The sequence below is a fragment of the Solanum tuberosum genome, unplaced genomic scaffold (genome assembly GCF_000226075.1).
Source record: "Solanum tuberosum cultivar DM 1-3 516 R44 unplaced genomic scaffold, SolTub_3.0 scf00679, whole genome shotgun sequence".
NCBI classification, from domain to species: domain Eukaryota; kingdom Viridiplantae; phylum Streptophyta; class Magnoliopsida; order Solanales; family Solanaceae; genus Solanum; species Solanum tuberosum.
In genome coordinates, this window is record NW_006239595.1 from 66526 (window position 1) to 88838 (window position 22313).

At 35.4% G+C, this 22313-nt stretch overlaps 2 protein-coding genes across 2 annotated transcripts; one reads left to right on the forward strand and one right to left on the reverse strand.

Moving 5' to 3' along the window:
- Nucleotides 1-584: 584 nt before the first annotated feature.
- Nucleotides 585-9690, forward strand: LOC102580501 (aspartic proteinase-like protein 2). Its single transcript, XM_006366718.1, has 10 exons — nucleotides 585-1188; nucleotides 1955-2084; nucleotides 2193-2443; nucleotides 3271-3498; nucleotides 4153-4315; nucleotides 5138-5211; nucleotides 5332-5428; nucleotides 5576-5639; nucleotides 8721-8792; nucleotides 8954-9690. Exons 1-10 carry the CDS (start codon nucleotides 938-940, stop codon nucleotides 9124-9126), a joined length of 1503 nt encoding a protein of 500 aa, XP_006366780.1. The 5' UTR covers nucleotides 585-937; the 3' UTR covers nucleotides 9127-9690.
- Nucleotides 9691-9977: 287 nt separating this feature from the next.
- On the reverse strand, nucleotides 9978-19729 carry LOC102580852 (ER membrane protein complex subunit 1). Its single transcript, XM_006366719.2, has 12 exons — nucleotides 19522-19729; nucleotides 19305-19432; nucleotides 19144-19206; nucleotides 17803-17924; nucleotides 17470-17585; nucleotides 16577-17381; nucleotides 15393-16124; nucleotides 15021-15242; nucleotides 14795-14890; nucleotides 14504-14698; nucleotides 14254-14367; nucleotides 9978-10531 (listed from the first exon to the last, which is right to left on the reverse strand). Exons 1-12 carry the CDS (start codon nucleotides 19614-19616, stop codon nucleotides 10271-10273), a joined length of 2949 nt encoding a protein of 982 aa, XP_006366781.1. The 5' UTR covers nucleotides 19617-19729; the 3' UTR covers nucleotides 9978-10270.
- Nucleotides 19730-22313: the final 2584 nt, after the last annotated feature.

Genomic DNA, 22313 nt, shown 5'->3' on the forward strand with positions numbered 1-22313 from the left:
ATTTATTTCTTTTTTTAATTTTTTTTTTACTTTTTTAGTAATTTGTTGTTGCGATACTAAACTTTCATGAGGACCTATTACCTCCCTAGACTATTTAATACCGTATTTTAAACATATATATTTGCCCACGTGGACATAAAAAATAATGCAAAATTATAAATAGTAATGTGTCCACGTGGGCACATATATACCTTTAAAATACACTATTAAATAGTTCAGGGGGTAAAAAAAATACGGTATTAAATAGTCTAGGGAGGTAATAGGTCCTCATGAAAGTTTAGTATCGCAACAACAAATTTGACCAAAGTTGGGATATTTTTCAGACCCTTATTCCAAGTATTTAGTACGAATACTGTATAATTTGCTTAGATGCTCAATAGAAACGAGATGTAATTGAGGTGAAATTTGCATGAACATGAACACGACTTTATGTAATGAGTGTTCTTTTTTAAAATTTGAGTTTGAGTCTAAAGTATTTAATACGAGTATTATATTATGTGTTGAGATGCTCAATAGAAACGAGACGCAATTGAAGTGAAATTTACATGAACTTGAACAATGAAAAACAAAATTCCTAATATACCCTTGTAACAACTCTCTAATCAAGCATGCACACAAGCCCCATTTTTGACAGTTCAGTAGCTCCACCATTTGATTACTCACTGTCTTTATATACAAGTGTTCATTGTTCATGTAATTTGCATTTTTTTTTCCGTAATCATTTTTTAAAAATTAAAAAAAAAGACAGCCTCTTTTCTCTCTCTTGGAAGCACAAATCCCAAATAAAGATTACTGTTTTTGTTCTTGTTCATCCATTTTGTTGTTAAAAATCCAATCTTTTTAGTGTTTCTTGAAGTGGGTTGTACTTATATTTGTATAATTTGTAAAATTTCATACATATTTTAGCTTTTTTCAAGAACCTGTTTTTTTTTATGGGATGTCTGGCATGAAGTTGTTGACTGTTGTTTTGGTGGTGGCTGCCGCCGCCGCCTCCGTGGTGGACGCCGGAGCTGAGAAATTGCCGGCGGGGGTGCTTAGTTTGGAGAGGATTTTTCCGGTGAATGGGAAAGTGGAGCTGGAGGAACTTAGAGCTAGGGATAAAGCTAGACATGCTCGAATGTTGCAGAGTTTTGGTGGTGGCATTGTTGATTTTCCTGTTGTCGGTTCCTCTGACCCTTATCTCGTCGGGTAATTTTTCATCATGTTTCTTGATTTTTTAGAGTTTTGGTTGGTTGATATTGAAAGTTTTTTTGGGAAAGTTTGGTTCTTTATGAAGTTTAAACTAGAACTTTCTGTGAGATGAGTGGAAGCTATTGCCTATAGTGTGTTTTGTGTTATTTGTTTTGTGAATTTGGTGTCATGAAGTGTGAGGTAAATTGTCTGTTCTTTGGTTTGAGGATTTAAGGATTTGAGAATTAAACTTACATCTCTATGAATTCTGTTTGAGATATTGATATTCAATCTAAAGTACTAGTAGGTGAATTCTTCCTGTTTATCCTAGAGTTACCCGTTACTTGCGCTGGTGGGAGGTAGTAGAGGTGTGGAAAAACTGGTCAGAAAATCATGGTTATGGGAAAATTTTCAGTGTATTGAAGTACCCGTAGTGCAACGAATTGTATCATGCTGTTTTTCTTTTCTAGGTGGTTGTCAATTGGATGTTGATGTTGATGTAGTAGTGATAGTACTGTTTGCTTCAAATTGTGCTGTTTCCTATTCTGATGTAAGATATTGAAGTAAGAATGATAAGTTTTGTGTTACTAAAAGCCTAAAAATACGAACATTAGCTATATCATTTCAGTCTTGGCATTTGCCTTTTGTTATTTAAGGATGACGGGCAATGCTATTGATTTTGAGGGCTTACTATACTATGTAGATGTATATGTCGTTCTACACTATCAATTTTGTTGACCATCATCTCTCTTTCTCTCGTTTTATACTTTTGTTGTGTTTGTAGCCTTTATTTTACAAAAGTGAGACTGGGAACTCCGCCAAGAGAATATAATGTGCAGATTGATACTGGCAGTGATATCCTGTGGGTCACCTGCAGTTCCTGTGACGATTGTCCTCGAACAAGTGGACTTGGGGTAACTCATCCTCCCTTCATCTTGTTATGAATGTTTACTCTCATAAAAAAATGTGGTAAAAAGAATTACCTTCTGTTACAAGCTTCTGACAGTGTTATGTGCACGCAGGTTGAACTCAACTTCTATGATGCTACAGTCTCATCAACTGCTTCTCCCATTTCTTGTGCGGACCAAGTGTGCGCCTCTATAGTTCAAACTACCTCTGCTGAGTGCTCTACAGAAACCAACCAGTGTGGTTACACCTTTCAGTATGGAGATGGGAGTGGCACAACTGGTCATTACGTAGCCGATTTATTATATTTCGATACAGTCCTGGGAACCTCGTTGATTGCCAACTCTTCAGCACCAATTGTTTTTGGGTGAGCAGCTATTTCTTAGATAAGACTGTAAGCACGTCTACTCGTGTGAACCAAATCATCAATATCTATTTTTGTTTTTAGAATATCAATCAACAATATCTATTACTGAACGAAGAAAAGATCCTGGAGTACTAGATAGGTATAATTAGAAGAATAAGCTATGGATAAGTTAGAAGTAATCGAAGTTAGACATGTGATGGCAAATCTGTTGTTAGATATACCATGTGTTGCATGTAAAACGAGTATCAACAGACTTCTCATGTATAACTTAATTGAGTTTGCATTTATTAAAAAATCTTCTATTTCCTTCATTCTTTTTTATTTATTTAATTATTTTTCTTTATCTGATGAGCTCAGTTTTGTTTGATCATTGAGATGCAAAAGAAGGATTGTCTCAATCTCATAACTGATCAAGTTTTGTAACTAGGTATCACCTTAGTTCACTCCAACACACCTCATCTTCACCTCACCCACCATAGGCCCCACCGCTACACCCCACCTCCACCTCTCATAATATTTATCTAAATTGTATACAAATGCTTTTAGGATTATATTTTTTGCTTACGTACTGAATACAAGAAAATAAGAAAGAAATCCACTTATTTTCCTCAACATTTTCCATGGAAAACTTTTCCCTTTGTACCGAACACACCCTTGATGTAATGCTTTTGACGTGCTTCGGTGCTTGTATCCTTTAGATCATCACTATTCTTTCATGGCCTTAGCTTCTACTCTTTTGCTTTTTTATCTTTCTCTTATAGATGTGGCTTTAGCTGAATGCATATTCCTTTTACCCAAAGCTTATACTTGTATCTGAATCAAAACAGGTGCAGCACCTCTCAGTCTGGGGACTTGACCAAGACGGACAGAGCAATTGATGGGATTTTTGGGTTTGGTCAACAGGGACTTTCAGTAATATCTCAATTGTCTTCTCGTGGGATTACTCCTAAAGTATTTTCACATTGCTTGAAAGGAGAGGGAAATGGTGGAGGTATACTAGTCCTTGGTGAGATTTTGGATCCGAGAATCGTATATAGTCCCCTTGTTCCATCACAGTACGTATTGTTACAGTACAATGAAGTTTCTATTCTTGCTTATGATGAATATAGAGATTTTAATAGTTTCATCTTTAATGTGCCTTGTGCTACATGATCTAGCAGTTGTGTTCTTGATAGTTTATGATTCATCTTGAGCATGTGAAATGTACCAAAATCATTTCATGCTTTCTACATCCTGAGTTTTATGATATTTTATCCATATATATTTTTTTTTTGCATATATAGATTCATAGTCTTGGGTTCTTGCGAAGATGATACCAATGAAGCTTTACTATGTACACATATAACTCAAAAATTATGTGAGATCCTTTTTCAGTGTTCTCATTGTTATTTTCTCTCTATTCTCGACAAATAGAATAGTCGATGTATGGACACACATGTTCCCTGATTAATATTAAACAGCACTCACTTTCAACCATTTACTTAAAATAGGCATGTCAGGTTAAACTAGGACTATCAAATTGAGAAGGAGGGACCGGAGTATCATATCCTGGTTCTGTGTATTTTTTATGTTTTTTCTACATTATTCGTTTTTCAACTATAAGAACAGAAAAAAACAACAAAACAAGCTATAAGCGCGGGGATGGGATGGGCACCAGGAAAGAAAATGGTCTTTAGCTAGCTTTATATATCCGCTCTCCACTCTTGCAGAGCGCATTACAATGTATATCTGCAGAGCATTGCTGTTAATGGACAGTTGGTGCCTGTTGATCCATCAGTGTTTGCGACATCTGGCAATCGAGGAACTATTGTGGATTCTGGTACAACTTTGTCTTATATTGCCGCAGAAGCTTATGATCCCTTTGTCAGTGCTGTAAGTTCTGCAATTACTCTCTCCGTCTCAACTTGAATGTCCAACTGTTCTCTATATCTATACCAAAATTATATCCACATCTCTTAATTGGGATAATCTGACCACATACTTGCCAACAAAAATCTGACTGCATATTTTTTAGAGAACAAAGTTGTGCAGGTCCATAGTGTACATTATAATGTATTCACTTCTAATCTCTTCAACTAGAGAACAAAAATAAAACCAACATTCACGCCATTGTTATTAAACGGTTCATATCCTGAACTCTAATATTAACTCTTTTTCCAATTCAAAAGGACAATAAAGTAGCAATAAACTTTGTTGTCCGTTTTATTGTGGATTGTGTATATCTTTTATAAGTTTGTATAATATGCTATATGAAAGGATGACCTGCAACCATACAGTGTTTGTTACCTTTTACTTCTGGGGATAAAAATAACATTTTGACTTGATGACCTTCAATTAAAGTCTACTCCAACTCCAAAAAGGGCAGCCCGGTGCACTTAGCTCCTGCTACGCGCAGGGTCCGGGGAAGGGCCGGACCGCAAGGGTCTAATGTACGTAGCCTAACCCTGCATAAGTCTACTCCAACTCCACTTATGTTAAACATAATATGGATTTAGGCTCAAGTATCCACATAATAATATAATGTTTTCTTTTCTTGGACTATGGAAGAGTAGATTAAACTTTGTTTTTTCGTTTATCCTGATCAAAATAGTTCAAAACCCTACTTAAGTCAACACTAGGGAATGTGCCTTTACTAAGAAGGTTATAGCTGATTTAGCATTTATCCTGAAAATTGTTTTTATCATTTATCTGCAGATAGCTGCTGCTGTTTCACAATCAACTAGGCCAATCATCTCACGAACGAAACCATGCTTTCTAGTGTCCTCAAGGTTCATTCTTCTATAGTTGAATAGATATTTACTTTGAGGCTTGATCTCTTAACAACAAAAATACCTTTACCCAACTGCTTTGGTGACTCGAATATGACAACCTTTTTCTTTCTGAAACAGCATAGCTGAGATATTTCCCCCAGTTTCTTTGAACTTCGATGGTGGCGCATCAATGGCTTTAAGACCAGCAGACTACCTTGTGCATATGGGCTTTGTTGTGAGTACCAGTATCTGTATTTGTGTTTGAATGTCTTCTTGAAATATCATCTGAGACTATATCAACAATGCTATAATGCTGCCCTATTGTCTTTTTAATGAATTACAAATCTAAACAGTAAGTGACTCAATTGAATGTTTCTAACAGGAAGGCGCTGCTATGTGGTGCATTGGCTTTGAAAAACAAGATCAAGGTGTAACAATTTTAGGAGGTTGGTTCCTTATTTACTATAACATCTATGCCTAAACCCCGAGCTGGTTTCATAATTAATTTATCATAAAATCTGCTAGGATTATGGTTACTTCTCATATATGCTGCATCATTCCGTGCGTTAGTGTCTTTGTGGGTGCTTAAGCATTCCATCACTCAACCAACTAAAATATAACTTGGTGATTGTCTGCTTAAACAGAATCGTGTACCGTGGTAGTTGTATGCTTCGATAAAATCATCATTTGTGCAGTATCAATGCTGATGAAACATGGCCATCCATTTTCTATTATATATTAGGACATAATTTTGCAATTTGAAAGTTTGTAGCTAGAAAATTTCAGTCCCTTTGTCTTTTCTTTTTTAGCATCAGTTCTTTTATTATGGTTAATGAAATTTATATATCCATTTTTGCCTATTCTTCCGTTTTTTATTTCAAATTTACTTGCTTTGGGTTCATTTGCTATTGGTTAGAACTCTCAAAGGTGGATCCAGGATTTGAAGTTTTTATGGGTTCTGGATTCTAGTCCTTTTGAGTCACTGGGTTCTAAATTAAATATCTGTATGTATTAAATGAATTTTAAGACAAATATATGATTAGGACCAAAGCTTCTAGGTTCTGCCAAACCCTTACTTTCTACTCTACCTCCGCCTCTTAGAATGCTACATTGTTTTTGTTGATCCCAAGTGTTCTAAACATCTCGCAGCATTACAAAGATATCTATTGTAGCTTATTAGACTGAAAGGTGGGTGTGGGACAGTTCTAAATCTTGCTAAGGCCGTGATTGCTACTTTGATGTTGAAGACATCAGATGTGGAATTCATTGAAAGTTAATACATTGAAAGGTGTGTTCGACTGGATACATGACTGCACTCCTAAACTAAGGTTGGAGTTGCATCAAATGGGCCTATTTCTAAAGTACATTCTCATTCATGACCTCAATTTTTTTTGGCTAGGACATGTTTACTGGACAGGGTGCACTGTTCTCATTCCTCTTTAGTAATCATGCTGGTTGAAAAATAATTTAAGGGGTGGGTGAGTTTGTTGGCAATAAGAGGCTTCTGATTGAAAAATAGATATAAGGGGTAGGCGAGAGTTTTGACCATCAAATGTTTGTAGCACTTGTGAAAGTAGAAATAAGTCAAATCTATTACATAGTTATAAACAATTTCGATAACTCATCTTTTCTTTTTTAATCGGCAGAAAAAGCGTACTTCTTAGACATCCAAACTAGGAACCTTCTGTATGATCTCTTGTTCCTGGTCGATTTGACTTATAACTCGTCTGAAATGGGTGCCGTAGACACTAGGATTAAGTTAACCATGAGTTTCGAGTTGTGTTGTGTTCTTTCTTTTCCCTTTTCCCTTTCACTGCTGGCTAACACAACTTGAAGAGCTCTCCAACTGCTTCAAGGTGTAGCTCTATAATTCATGCCTGCTAACTTCTTAGCGAGTGTTCGATCTCTAATCCTCTCTCTTTCCAACTTGCGCATGCACGCTCACACAGATATATGCAAGACATCTACAGTAACATAATTTATGAGAAAATGTTATGTGAAAGGTATTAAACACCGTCTATTTCTTGTTTGCGTGTCTGTATAAAGTCTAAACCAAGCACAATGTTATGCCAACGTTAAGTTGTATTGATCTTCTTTTTTTGTTTAGGTTGCGGGCTGGGGTGGGGGTGGGAGGAGGGTGTTGTTATGTCCATGTATTGTATTCGTGTTAAATGTGTGAGTCTTTACTTAGTTATCTGGTAGCATAAATGGTGAGGTTTCATGATGCATGCTAATTGCAGATGATAGTGTTAATTAGCAAAATTAATCAAAACCTCCTTGGTAAAACACTCTATAGAGCAAATTTTTAGAATAAGTACATGCAAGACACTATCTAGAAAATGCAAGTTTACTCAGCATCCCCGCCTAAAAAGTATTAAGGTGAAGCGATAGTATATAGGATTATGGTGCCTTAATGCAGACAATCAAGTTATCTGCGCTCAAATCTTCCAGGAGAATAGCGAATTTTCGAGGTAGATGAGGGAAGGACACAAAAAACTAAAACATGTTAGTTGAGATGAAAGAGGTTGCGTGATTGTTGGTTGAGGATAGAATGATTCCCAGCAAATTGAAAATAAGTATAACAGTTTTGGGACCAACAATAATAGTATATGAAGAGTGAACATTACATGTCCACTAATTGAGTATCGTAAAAATGTGGATGTTAGATGGTCCTGCAATCATACAGATTAGTTGAGAAAAGGCTCGATTTTGCACTACTGAGTCCGGTGTTTGTCAGGAGTCTATAATTTCATTGGAGGTACTTTTGTTAGTGTTGGTATAAGTTTGATGTGTCCTAATTTGACCAGCACGGAGTTTAAGAAAGTAAGAAAGATGGTTGAATCTTCTGGTCTTAAACTAAATGTGTTTACTGTACCAAAATGTCCTCTGAATCCAGTCGTCTTAAACATGCCAGGTAGGATGTTGGACTTAAGGAATTACAAAATGTAGAAGTGACATTCTTTTTGAAACAGACGAAAAGGAAAGTAAGATACGTAAGTTGAAACAGAGGGAGTTTCTACCATCGGAATGAAATAGGTCAAACAGAGTGGAATGGTCACAGATGGTCTATATATTAGACCTTAATTAGTTTGGAACAGAGACGTAATTGATTAACTAGTTTGGAACAAAGCGTAATTGATCTATTGATATTCGTCCTGAGTGCAAATTTTATTTGTCATGCATATGCCCTTGAGCTTTCTCTCTCTTCCCTCCTAGACATTCTTCTAAATTTGGCTATTCAACTGATCTTCTGGTTTATTGGGGTATTATATCTTGTGTTAGCTAAAGTTAAGAGATTTAACCTTTTAACACACTAGCCAAAGGTGAACCATTTCCATGAATCAACTTTTCTATATGATCTAAAAGTAAAAATGCTCGAAAATTATCTATGCTTTGGCAGTTGAACCTTTTATTCCTTGTGAGATGACTTATTGCATTGCTCTGCATCTTCATTTCTCTAAGTATTCCGTATCCATAGATAAACAAGAAATCTAGGTTGCGCTTACTGTATTTTCTTGTTGTTTCAGACCTTGTTCTGAAAGACAAAATCATTGTATATGACTTGGCTCGGCAAAGGATTGGATGGACAGATTATGATTGTAAGTACCCTATTCTCATATCTGATGTTTATTATTTTTCCTCTTTACTTATTTCTTGTCGGGTTATTTCTCTTTGTGCGGCATGGACTGCTTCCTCGGTTCTTCCCTCTGAATTTGTTCTCTATTCTTAATGTTTCTCATGACTAATGTCATTGTCATAGGTTCCTCATCTGTGAATGTATCCATAACCTCTGGCAAGGGTGAATTTATCAACGCTGGACAGTTGAGCGTGAATGGTGCATCAGGCTGTGCGATGTTCAGTCTGCAGCACACGAGAGCTAGTGCTCTTCTGCTACTATTGGTCCTTATGATTGGTTCCCCATTTTTAACTTAATTCAGTTTTGACTTCCTTTGGTAATTTATAAGCTTCGCCAACTAATATTACTGTAGTTGGCTAGCAATTGTGTCATTACTAAGTTTTCCACCGAGCTTATTTCTAAATCATTATGGCCTCTGCCTTCATTCTGTCTGACCTCAAAAGATTCGTCCTTTAGATGTTGTCTCTGTCCTGACCTGCACATGTACAGAAGAAGAGGCCTCTACGTTCGTTCTGACCTCAAAAAGATTTTTCCTTTAGATATCTCTATCGTGACTCGCCATGTAAATAACCTCTTAGTGAAGGATGGTAAAGTGAAGATGCGTGACTAGAGGCGAGACGAGAGCAGTTTGTGCTTTTTGCTTCATATTGGTCAAGCTGTTGTAGAAGTAATATTTTTTCTTTCAAGGCCTGGACTTCTTGTCAAACACTGGTTTCTCTGTATGCACATTGCATAATTGTAAAAGCAATTTGCTGTTGTAAGCATTGCTGCTTGTTAAAATTTTCAGTTCTTATTTGTCTTATTGGCAGTGTAACACATTTTAGAATGTTTCAGTATAATGGAAATTGTTGAGTACTATACTAATCTGCTCCCCCACCCAACCCTCCAGGGCTCTCGTATGACTTTGTGGACTCATTATTTATACTCCATTTCAGTTTAGATGCATTTAACTATAAATGTTTAGCTTTACCTTCAACGGGAAGTCTTATAATCACACAAATGTAATGACATGTTTTATGTTTGTGCGAGTAAAATAATGTTCTTCTTATCATCTTTTTTGCAGGTGGTTGTGCTTAGTGGTAAAATGTTTACTACAACTAGAGCACTAATGAAAAGAAAAACACAATTTAATGAGCAAAACATAATGTAGCATATAGGAAAGTTCATAAATTATTACTGTTGTCAAGCTACTTATGTGTGAAATTTTGTATCTCTTGCCACCAAAATGAAATATCAATGTCACAAATTTTCTTCCATGTAGAAAAAACTAAACGAGGGCCAATTTTACAAAATTACTAAAAGTACAACTTAGCCTAACTCCCTAATCTAAGAAGATTAAGTTAAAGTGCCAAAAAAAAATTGGTTGAGTATTAAAACAATACAACGATTGAAGGTAGTGTAATGGCTTTGGACTCGCCTCCACTTTGTTGATTGAAAGGCTCACCTCCACTTCTCCTGTAAATCTTTCCTCTCAGACCAAATCCACGTTACGAAAAGTGATATAACTAGGGCAACTATGGTAAGGAGAAGCAAAGCATAATTGAAATCATCGGTGAGAGAGTCGTATGTCTTTGAAGGAGCAAGCCGAGTGAAAAAGAGATCAACTCCGTGAGCAAAGATGAGGGTGGTTGACTCTAGCTTTGCCGGTATAGCTATTATGCTTCTAAGGCCTTCCACTTTAAGGGCGTGTGTAACGAAAGCCTGCGAGAGCAACCATCAAATCAATATGAAGAACCAACTGTTAATAGTTGTCCCATGTAGAACACAAGACTCGATGACGATTTATGATATGCCTTTTGTTCTTGAGAGTTAGCAGTTCTGGATTCTGTAAGCATGCAATTCAAATATCTCGAAGGACAACTCAGTTTTCCAGACCAACATATGATGTAAGAGAGAGAGCTGTATTTTCTCATTTCTTATTCCTATCTAAAAAGTTGTAAGATGCATGTAAAACATTACCATGAAATAAATCCAGAGAAATGAGAAGAATAACATAAGTTCTGAAGAAACACATGCAAATGAGTCTCTGTTTGATCAAAGAAACTTATACTAGCATATAAGATATCCCATCAAAACTTAGTTTAACTAGTTTCAACTCGTATTCATGTGAGTATGTGACCCGATATAAAAATTTAAAATGGTAATGAGAGCTACAAAAAGACAAAGACATGAGAATACAAATCTCTGTTTGATCAAAGACCTTTCATATATCAGCATAAAAGATCACCTATGTGCCAACTGACAAATGAGACTCAACCTACCCTCAATCCTAGCCAAAAAAAAGCGCCAATAAAGGTGTAAAAGTGTAACAAAGTCTAAAAATTTAAAAGAGTGAAAGCATCACCAAGACCAAACAAGTTTCATGATCTAGAGTGGAAAAGATGTCAGGTTCCTTCAAATGATGTGATTATTTCTCTCCATAGAGAAACCAACTGGGAGTAGATTCCTACACGTTCTTGAGGTGCAATATGGTAATACACATTAGTATTCCTAGTCTAGAAGTAGATTTAATATCAAAAGCTTCAAAAACCAGCTCATATGTTCTAGAAGTAGATTTAAAATTAAATGCTTCAAAAAACTAGCTCATATGTTCTAGAAGTAGATTTAATATCAAATGCTCTTATCTTAGAAACACCACTGACTAGGATTATTATGATCACTAAGGCCTCTTGACTGGCCCCGTTATGAGATTCTAGCCAAAAGGCTCTATAAAGAAAATATACTAATAAATTTGGTTACAGAACTCTACGTTTCTGAGTAGAACTGCCACTTGATGGTTAGCATCAGTTTGATCTCTAACTTGTATCAGACATGGTTGGATAACAAAATAAACATTATTTATTAGCCAAAGCAAAACATAATTGTGAGAAATATAGGAAAAGAATATTATTGAATTGTTTTTGTCTACATTATTACAAAGAGACCCTATTTATAAACATTACAATAGACACCTTTTCCAACTAGGACACTGCAATACAATATTTTTCTAAGTAGGACACTATATATTATTCCTATTACTATTACTATTCCTGTTTCTTTTCTAAGTAGGATTGTATATATCTATTACTATTCTAATAGGATTGTATAAACCTATTCATATTCTACACTCCCCCTCAAGCTAGTGCATACAACTCATGTACCTAGCTTGTTACAAATGTAATTAACATGAGGACCGATGAGGGGGCCTGGCGAGATATCTGCAAGTTGATCACTCGACTTCACAAAATTGACAATCAATCTCAATGTACTTGGTCTTCTCATGAAATACTGAATTTGATGCATAATGCTGATAAAACACAGTGTGATAAAATTACAGTGTTGAAACTTCCCAAACCAAGCTTGCAAAGACTGTTTCAGACCATAGAGTGACTCATATAATCAACATACAAGGCTACTAAACTCCCCCTGAGCAACAAAGTGTTCAAAATCTAGTATAAAGTATATGGATCATGTTGGAATCAATAGATGAGTCGATATGAAACAAGTCACCGAAAAACTGGTCAGAACATGCTCATGTGCCGGAGTATTAGATTTGATGGCTAAAAGTGGTCACAATCTAAGAAATAAAATTATATGGGTAGGGTCGGAATGATGTCACGACCCAACTAGAAAATAGAAATTATATAGGATATTTTGAATTGATGGAATGACCCCATTGAAAAAGAGAAATAATATGGGTAGGGTCGGAATGATGGCACGACCCTACTGAAAAAGAAAAATTATACTGGTAGGGTTGGAATGATGGCATAACCCTACGCAAATCAGATTTGAGTCACGGGAAAGACGAATGGAACTATGCAAATCAAATTTGAGGAGTCACTTAAAATACACATGATGGTATGCAACTCAGATATGAGAAAATATTTCGAAAAAATCCACGGTGCTATACAAATTAAATATGAAAAGTAGTCCGAAGAGATGCACGGTGCTACACAAATCAGATATGCAAAAAAAGGTAGTCACCGGAAGGGTGACACGGTGCTACACAAATCATATATGAAAAAAGTAGTCACTGGAATGATGGCACAGTGCTACACATATTAGATATGAAAAAAGTAGTCATCAGAAAGATGGCATAGTGCTACAAGTTAAATATAAGAAAGTAGTCACCGGAATGATGGCATAGTGCTTACATAAATCAAATATGAGAAAATAGTCACCAGAAAGATACACGGTGACCCAACTTTTGCTAACATAATCATTGGCCGGATGGGCGACATATATGAGTAATAGCCGCCCGCCGACAGCGGAAGCTCTTTTATTTTCTACCTAGATCGAAGAGGCTCTGATACCATGTGAGAAATATAAGAAAGAATATTATTGAATTGTTGTTGTCTATATTATTACAGAGAGACTCTATTTATAGACACTACAATAGACACATTTTCCAACTAGGACACTGCAATACAATATTTTTCTAAGTAGGACACTATATATTATTCCTATTACTATTACTATTCCTGTTTCTTTTCTAAGTAGGATTGTATATACCTATTATTATTCTAATAGGATTGTATAAACCTATTCTTATTCTACAATAATCACTTAATCTTTGGTTTCTAAATGGGAGGAGAGAGGAAATGATTTACTTCCCCTTGGTGAATTATTGATGATTCTCTTTGCAGTATTTTGGTAAAGTTGCAATTGAACTATTGAAGCAAATATAATATACTCCCTTCCCATTTAGTTATTGAAAAATCTGACATAAAAGAGTACCCAACTCTTTAACGAGAAAAAAAAAGACGGTACCCAATCATTTACTTTCTTACCCTATACTGAAATGGCCCATACCCACCAGTGTTATCAAAGGCGCGCTTTAAGCACGCTTAAGCCCTGAAGCGAGGCTCAAAACGTGTTGAGCGCTTCGCCTCGCTTTATGTGTGCTTTAGTGTCGTCATCAAGGTTCTAAGACAAACATTTCCTTGCCAATGAGCCTCTTATGAAGAAGTGAAACTAAATAATTGATATTTCACTTTATCATAACTTTTTGATATATTTGTCATTCATGTTTATAATTATTAGTCTTGGACTAAACATATATATTTGTATTCTTTTCTCCCCTTGCGCCTTTTTTCATTAAAGCCCACGCTTTATTTGCGCTTTGCGCTTAAAGCCCCACAGACCTTAGAGCTTTTTTGCGCTTTTAGCCTTTGATAACACTGATACCCACCACTTTTACCCCTCCTGTTTTTACTCCAATCAAACACAGGGATACATAGATCAAGAAATACAGATTCGCCGAATTTATCATTTCAATCAAGCAGCTATATTTCTCCATGCATATAAATGCCCATAATGGAAATATTTCGTGACTATGCCGTTCCATCCATCAAAACTCTCCCTTGGTGTAAAGGACAATTTCTTTTATCAACAAAATGTAATGTGCTTTTCCTTTGCGGCAAGCTTAGAAAGGAAGTTCTCACCTGTGGCATGATTGGCAATGTATCAGTAAGAGGCATAATCCCTTCCTCCTTTTCAGCTTGAGTAGGGTTCAGTGTTCGACGAGGATCAAGAAAACGCTTGTCAAGTGCCAAAACCTGCATTATACCAACATATGGAGCATGATATGTCTAAGATACACGCCAAATAACAAATGACAACTCCAATTAACCAAGAGAAAATAGCATGAAAGTAAAACTAAAAGTGTTTGGACAAGAGATAGGCAAATCTGACCTGATCACCAATTGTGCCAATAAGCAGTTGTTTGGAAGTGATGCCTTTTGCTGTTGAGGTAACTGCTACTGCTTTCACACTGTGTGTGAAAAAGTAAGATTGAGACTTGGTCATGATTTCAGGACGCGAGTAGGAAGAGACAGGCGCACTAAGATTATGCTTTCCAAGAACAAGCTTCAAGACATCTTTGTTGTCCTACAAATATGTAAGTATGGTAAACAAGGGTTACAGAAAGAAAAATAAGGGCTACAGAGAACAAACTGAAAGATAACAATTGGTGAAAAAATGTACCGCGCGAGACTGGTCGTAGATCTCAACAACAGACATCTCATATCTGTGTGCACGCAGGTTGAAGTAGTGATAGACAACCCAATTTTCGCTAAATACCTTCACACAGAGAGGCGTGTCACGATACTTGGTAACTTATTAGTAGAAAAGAATATCAAGATAAAAGACTATTATCTTTACAAGCAAAAATTATTTTAGTATTACAGGGTTTGAGCCAAGGAAAACTTACTGCATGTACAGGTCCCTGACAGCCATGATGAGACATACGGAGCAGCACTCGGCCAGTTATTGTGTCAACAAGATAAACAAAAAGCCAGGAATCTTCAGGGGTCACTGATCCAATGTCACCCATTGCTTTAGGAGTAACAGTAGCCAGAAACAACAAATTCTTAGATATATATTTATACAATACATCCTGGTCAGCGTTAACTTTAGCTTGCGTATGAACAACCTGAAAAGAACGAGATGCAGAAAAAAGAAGGATATAAAACTACAATCTCAAGGTTCAGCAGCACAATCTGTGGTAACTTTAACCAAGACACCTCTCTTAATTTTCTTTGCTTAAGTTGCAATGATCTTTTAAAGAAGAGCAAAAGATTACCTCACTTAATTTTCTGGTTGAAGTTGCAATGATCTTTTCTGAATCTGAAGGGAATATAACAGACCAAAGGTCACTGGATTCAAAACAGTAGTCATCAGCTATCTCCTCTTTGCAATTTTTCTTCACCACATGCCCCTTTAAGAGATTATTGTTTATATCAACTGAATACCAATATATGCTTCCCAACTCCTTTTGAAAAATGTCAACTGCCTCAGGAGTTCTAGGGTACAGGTGGCCATACCCCTCAGCATCTATGATTAGATGTAGACGTTGCTCAGTTGAATCAGTAAATAGCAGAGGAATAACTTGTGTAATGGAATGAACAGGAACTAAGTAATTAAGCTCCTCTCCTTTGTATGCATCAACAAAGGAGAGAATACCAGATGCATCTGAATTATGTCCACATGTTCCAACTACAAGGACTGATGGGTTCTCATCTAATGCATGATGATGGGGCACCTGCCACTGATGTAACTTGATCCCCCTTGGACTTTCACAAGTTCCTGATTTATGGAAAGCATTCAGTAGTCGAGACCAAACAATTCGGCCATCTCCTGTGTGAAGTGCAAAAAGTTTCCCTGCTCGTGTAAGCACAATGAGTAGCTTCCTAAACCCATTGTGGTCTCGGGTCATCTTACTTTTCTCAGAACTTTGTAACCTTATTCTCTGAACTGCTGCTACATCATCAGGAGTTGCAAGCATTAAAGTAGCTTTTAGTTTCAGCAAATGTCCCTTCCAACAAAATAATATAGAAGTGAAACGAATCAGGTACTAAACAAAATAGAAAGATAACAACACCAAAGTAATAATCAAATCGAACAACACAAGTTCACACTTTTGTTTGATAAAGCACAAGTTCGCACTTCAATGTTTACTACCCAGCTATGCCTATTGTAAGCAAACACCAAGGATGATACACTAAAATTCTTACACCAGATATTATGACCTCAAGTATACAGAAAACTGATTACATAAACTTTCATGAACTGCCACAAAATAAAGTTTCGCATGAGGTCCATAATAAAAGCAGAAAAGAAAGTAAATAAACGAAAAATCATTATATGTTTTTTTTCTTAGAACAGTAATAAAGAGATCTGCATAAATTACAAGCTAGATTATAAATTTGGGCAAATCATGATACTTTTGTGATTTATCAAATTTAAACTTTTTCACATGCTTCATACCTTAAGCCACTCAAAGAGGTTGTGCTCCACTTTTGCAACAGAGACACCATCCTTTTGTACGGGCAACTCTGAGGTTGTTACATCTATAATAGATGCAAGTGCATCTTCTCTATTCCAGACAACGGCACCTTGTTGTAACAACAATAGTGAATGGTCTTCCATGACAATCAATGCCCTAAATCCATAAGTTCGATCTGTTCGGACATAGTTGTTGATGAAGACCTTGTGCGCATGTCCCCTTTGTTGGTCGAATTCAATACTTTCCTTGAGAAAATGGCTCTTCCAATCATTACTAGACTTAACAGAAAGTTGAATTTTACTGCCATCTTGCTGAATCAGCCCAAAAGCGGTCTGGCCTTCAGCAAAAGACAAAGAATCACTTACAGCTTCAACATGAGGGACTGTGTCAACTACCTCCAATGTGCCTTCATCTTTCAATTTAACCAACAACAAAGATCTGTCGATTTTTATGGCAACCATTCCTGCAAGTTTGGAAGGTAATAATACTGCTTCTCCTGAGTAACCCTGAAGATCAGAAATTTGGAACTCTTGAAATTTAATTTCTCCACCAACAAAGCTTACAGAGACTAAACTTGTCTCAGATGAATCAAGCACGACTGCTTTGTCACTTGTAGGTAATGACAAATCACCAGAAAATCCACCAGGAAATCCCTTGCTACTGTGCTTCAGCAGTTCTCCATTTCTAACATTGAGTACATATGCTTCAAACTGGGATGCCTCACCAATTCCTAAAGCGTATATTGTGTCACTTTCTTCAGGATGAACCAAATGTTGAACGTCAATGCTGCACTTTGAGAAACTACAGATTAGATGGACCTTTTTATAAACTTAGGTCAAAAGAACGGTAAAATAGTTTTATAAGGTTCCCTAACCCGTTCTCTGCTAACTCCTTCTTCCAGAGGATGTCACCGTCAATGCTTGAAACAGCATGCAGGCAACCATTGCCATAAGCCAGAATAACATTGTCCTTGTCAGCTCCGAAATTTGTCTGAAAAGAGAAAATAACAAATTTGTATATCGGTCTCACTGACTTCTCAGCTTCTTCATCGACATGACAAATGACATTTTCTTCAAGTATGTTCGGAAATTACTAAACTTAAAATCATCTCTAAGTTGAAACATGCAAAGGGTAGGTTTTTGGTGTCGTACACATTTCACAAATTTGTAATAGGGATAAATAGTAAATCAGAAATCTTTGCACTTACTGGAGTCAACAACAATGATCTTGAGGGCTTTGATCCAAGAAGGAATGACTCCCACACCATCTGTCCATCAGGAAGGTTCCAAGCTCTTAAGACACTTCCTCCCGATGATAGGGTGACAACGTCTGAAAAGAAATAAAAAGTCCAGTAGCTATAAGCATTCAGTACCAAATAATATTATAATATTACAACTTATAGAGTTTATTGTGAATATTTGCTCCACCAACAAATTAGGATGCAGGCCCTTCCCTCCAAAGATTAAGGTGCATCAAGCTAGGAAATTTTCAGAAGAATCAACGGAATTGAAGTTTTAGGATAGATGAACAGATTAAACTTACTGACCCTTCAAAAGTAACAGTAAAATAAATTACTGATGGAAAAAAGGACAATTATTTCATTTTTTTCCCAAGAGTCCATGATGTCAAGACTCTGATTCTTAAACATTGAACAGAAAACCTTTTTTATATGAAGTAAGGAGATTTCATTAGAAGGCATCAAGAAGATGCAAGGCAAAAAATTACAGCAAAAGAAGGGGTCTGCTCATGTACAAGAATTTACTAAATAACTGAAGAGCAGACATGGTCCAAAAAAAGTTCATCAGTGGTTACAGGGTCCTGGTTGAACCAGCTATATAATAAGACCAAACAGTTGGATTTAAGAATGTGGTAGGAATTGAAATCCCATCAAAACATCTCCGATTACTTCATTCCAGATGCACCAAAAGATAGCAACAGGCAATACACCATGTTTTTTTGATGGGTTTCCCAACTCTCCATGAACACCAACTCTCATAGGCTTCTTTAATGGTAATGGTATTTGAACAGAACTATTCCAGTGAGTTCTCTAATAAAAGAGAATTAGTCAGTGGTAAGGAATTGGATGTCTTTCTTTCTCCAAAGCAGGGACTCTAACAGATTAAAGCTGCTTACTAATGTCTAATAACAGATATAGAGAGAGAATCCAAGTAACATGAACGATTATAGACCTAATTGTCCTTCTAACTCTATCCACATTAAAGGTCTTCGAAATTGTCCCTCATTAATGATTCAGAGGCATCATATTCAACTATCTCAAGTTGTTTACTTTTTGCATAGTCCTAAATAAAACCACTTAGATTACCATATAAAAGGAGCATATACTTGTAACTCTTCATAAATGTGTCTAGAGCACACAGTTGAGACTGCAGCCAAACTTTATACCAAACAAAAAGATACTAGCAACCTAGGCTCAGTAAGTACTCCAAGTAGCATGAAACAAACATAGCAAAAGAGTAAATCTATTCACTCAAAATTCAATTTTCCACTAGCTAAAACTAATAAGATAAACAAAAAAAAGTAAGAGTACATTTTCCCAAGGCGATATCGATTTCATCAATGACATCATTGACTCCCAAAATCTGCCTCCAAACTGCAAAAAACACAAATCCAATTCAACAAATTCGCATCGGAGGATAAAACATAACAAAATCACTTTATTTCAACAAAGACAATCCGATGATAACTCACAAATTTCGCCGTGACGAAGATCGAGAGCAGCGATTGCATTCTCTTCAGTAGATACCACAACACGCTTCCTACCAGCCTTCTGTGTTTGAAACACTGCCTTCTTCACTTTTCCAATATACTGCTGATGCCTACACAAATCAAATCACTCAAATACTTATTTAAGCACATAATTGAACATCGTTTACCAAGTATAATGATAAAAATTGCAAAAAATTACCAGTCCATGAGTCCGACTTGATCTTCATATAGAGCGAAAGACGTGTAAGACGATGAAAACAATATGATACAGAGAAGAAAAGCTCTAATCGCCATAGCTAATGGCGATTAAATTTAGATCTGAGAGAAGATTTTTTGTAGTAGTTTTGTTCCAGCTCTTTTGGGGGCGGAATGAGAGTTCAGAATGGGTTTAACTATAGCCGGCCTTCAGTAATCACTACTCCTTTTTTTTTTCTTTTTTTTTTACGTCATAAAAATATTATATTATGGGAAAAATATGATTTATGTGGTGGATTACGGTAGAAAGTTAATAAACAGCAGTGAAGTGTTTAAATAATCTAAGACTATCTAATACTTTCAATTAAATGTAATTAAACGTGAGATAAAATAATTCTACATTTTACTTTGGAATTTTTATATCTTATACATCACACCAAATGATTCCTTAGCGTTTGGCTTTAAGTTTCCAAATATTCTTGGCGAATAACATTTTTGCCAAGTTTGGAGTGAAATTACACCATGTGTTTGTCCCCAAGTTTTACCAAGAATATTTGTTTATTTGTAAAAAATATGATTTCACCCATAAGTCCTAAAACTATTTACACATAAATTTGTAGTATCTCAGTTAAAAAATAACTTTATAACATAATTGATAACAATCAACAACAACAAAATAACAATATATGCAAGAGCAATACATTAATCGCATATCAAACTTGTCATTGATTCGGTTATAATTATAATCCATTAAAACAAATTGCTCTTTTTTCTTATTTTTATCATTCAAATTAAAACTTTAACTTTTTCGGAGGAGGTAGTAACAAATATTAGTTGGGCTTAATAAATAATGAGTATCCTATAAAGTAAAAATTAGGCAAATGACATAGTATAAGAAAGAAATTACTTCATTTCCCTACTCTTTCATTAATTACCAAAATCCCTTTTTTTAGTGTTTTTCGGATACATAATATAGCAGTGTGGATACTTAATATAGCAGCGCGGATACTTAAATTATTAAGTTGTTAGCAGCACGGATACTTAAATTAACGGGCGGATGCATAATATAGCAGCGCGGATACTTTAATTAATAACGGGCGGATACTTAAACTAATAAAGTATCCTGTTAAGTTGAATTGGGGAAAATATGGGATTTTTGTATTTTAGTAAAAGAGTAGGGAAATATTGAGAATAGGTAAAGAAGTGTTGTGTATTTAAGTAATTTTTCCTATAAAATATAAAAGTTTGGGGTAATTTTCAATTTTTTTTAAATTTCCAAATATTATAACTTGGGCCAAATACTAGATTTTCTAGTATTTGGGAACTTGAGATATTTGACAAATTTGTCAAGTTATATGACCAAACATCATTTCCCAAGTATTCTTGGGGCCAAACGAGTCCTAATGTCTTGCTTTTGCTTTCTACCCCAATTACTTTTACGGTGTTTTGTCATTATTTTGATATTAGTTGCTATATTTTCTGCTCAATCACTTTTCTATACTCAAGTCGAAGGATCTTTTGAAAATATTCTTTCTACCTTTAGGGTCTTTTAGAAACACCCGATCTACCTCGGCAAGATATGCAAACACTCCACCCGTATATTGTTGTTATCGTACTTCACGTATCTCATAGGTCATATTTATGTAATATAAAAAACTATTATACACTTTATAAATGGTATACATTATTGATTATACACTCTATACATTTGATACATTATATATAATAATTTTTCTTTAGATAAAATATTATATAATTGAGCACCTTTCACATATAGCAAACACAAAATTCATATTTGTATGTTATAGCAAAGTTTGCATAATTGTGCTCCATAGCAAACATATATATGTATAATTCGCTATACATATACAAAAAAAAACAGTTGTATAGTTCGCTATACATATACAAAGAAAGCAGTTATATAATTCGTTATGCATATACAAAAGAAAGCAGTTGTATACAAAAGATCAATTGTATAATATGTGTATGTATAAAACGAGAAAGAGAGAAAGACAAAAGAAAACTGGGCAGGAAAACATTTTTATTGTATAATTATAAGTGTATAGGACGAAGATATATGTATTTGCATGTGTATATACAAATTTTCTCTCGCTTTATACAAACAGAAGCACAATTTATACATTTCGTTTCTGTTTGTATAAGCGAGAGAGGCGAAGGGTGGCGAGCGAGATTTGGGAGAGTGGCGAGCGAGATATGGGAGGGGCGGGAGAGGGGAACGAAAATATATGTATATATACAATTTCCTCTCGCTTTGTACAAACACAAATGCATTTTATACATTTGTGTTTGTATAAAAGCGAGAGAGGCGAGCGAGACTGCCACCAAACGAGAGTGGCGAGCGAGATTCCACCAGGGAAAGTGGCGAAAATAACAATAGTTTGCTATAGGGTACAATTAAATCAAAGTATATTTATACCATTTAATTTGAATTAATAGTTTGATATTATATATAATTTTCCCTATATAATATTATACATTTAGTTGCGTGGTATAAATACTTTTGAAAAATTATTTATATATAGTAGTAATATTTATTTCAGACTCCAATTTTTGTAAAAAAATATTCATTATTATTCAGCAACTTTTTGCTTAATAAAGAGGCGTTTTCCATTCTTGAATTTTGTGCAAAATAACTTAGTACTCTCTCCATCCATTTTTATTTGTCATGTAGCAATTTTCGAAAGTAAATTTCACTATTTTTCAAAGTTAAATTAGATTACATTAATTCGATATTTTAAACAAAAAAATTTAGATATTTAAAAACTATACGAAAAG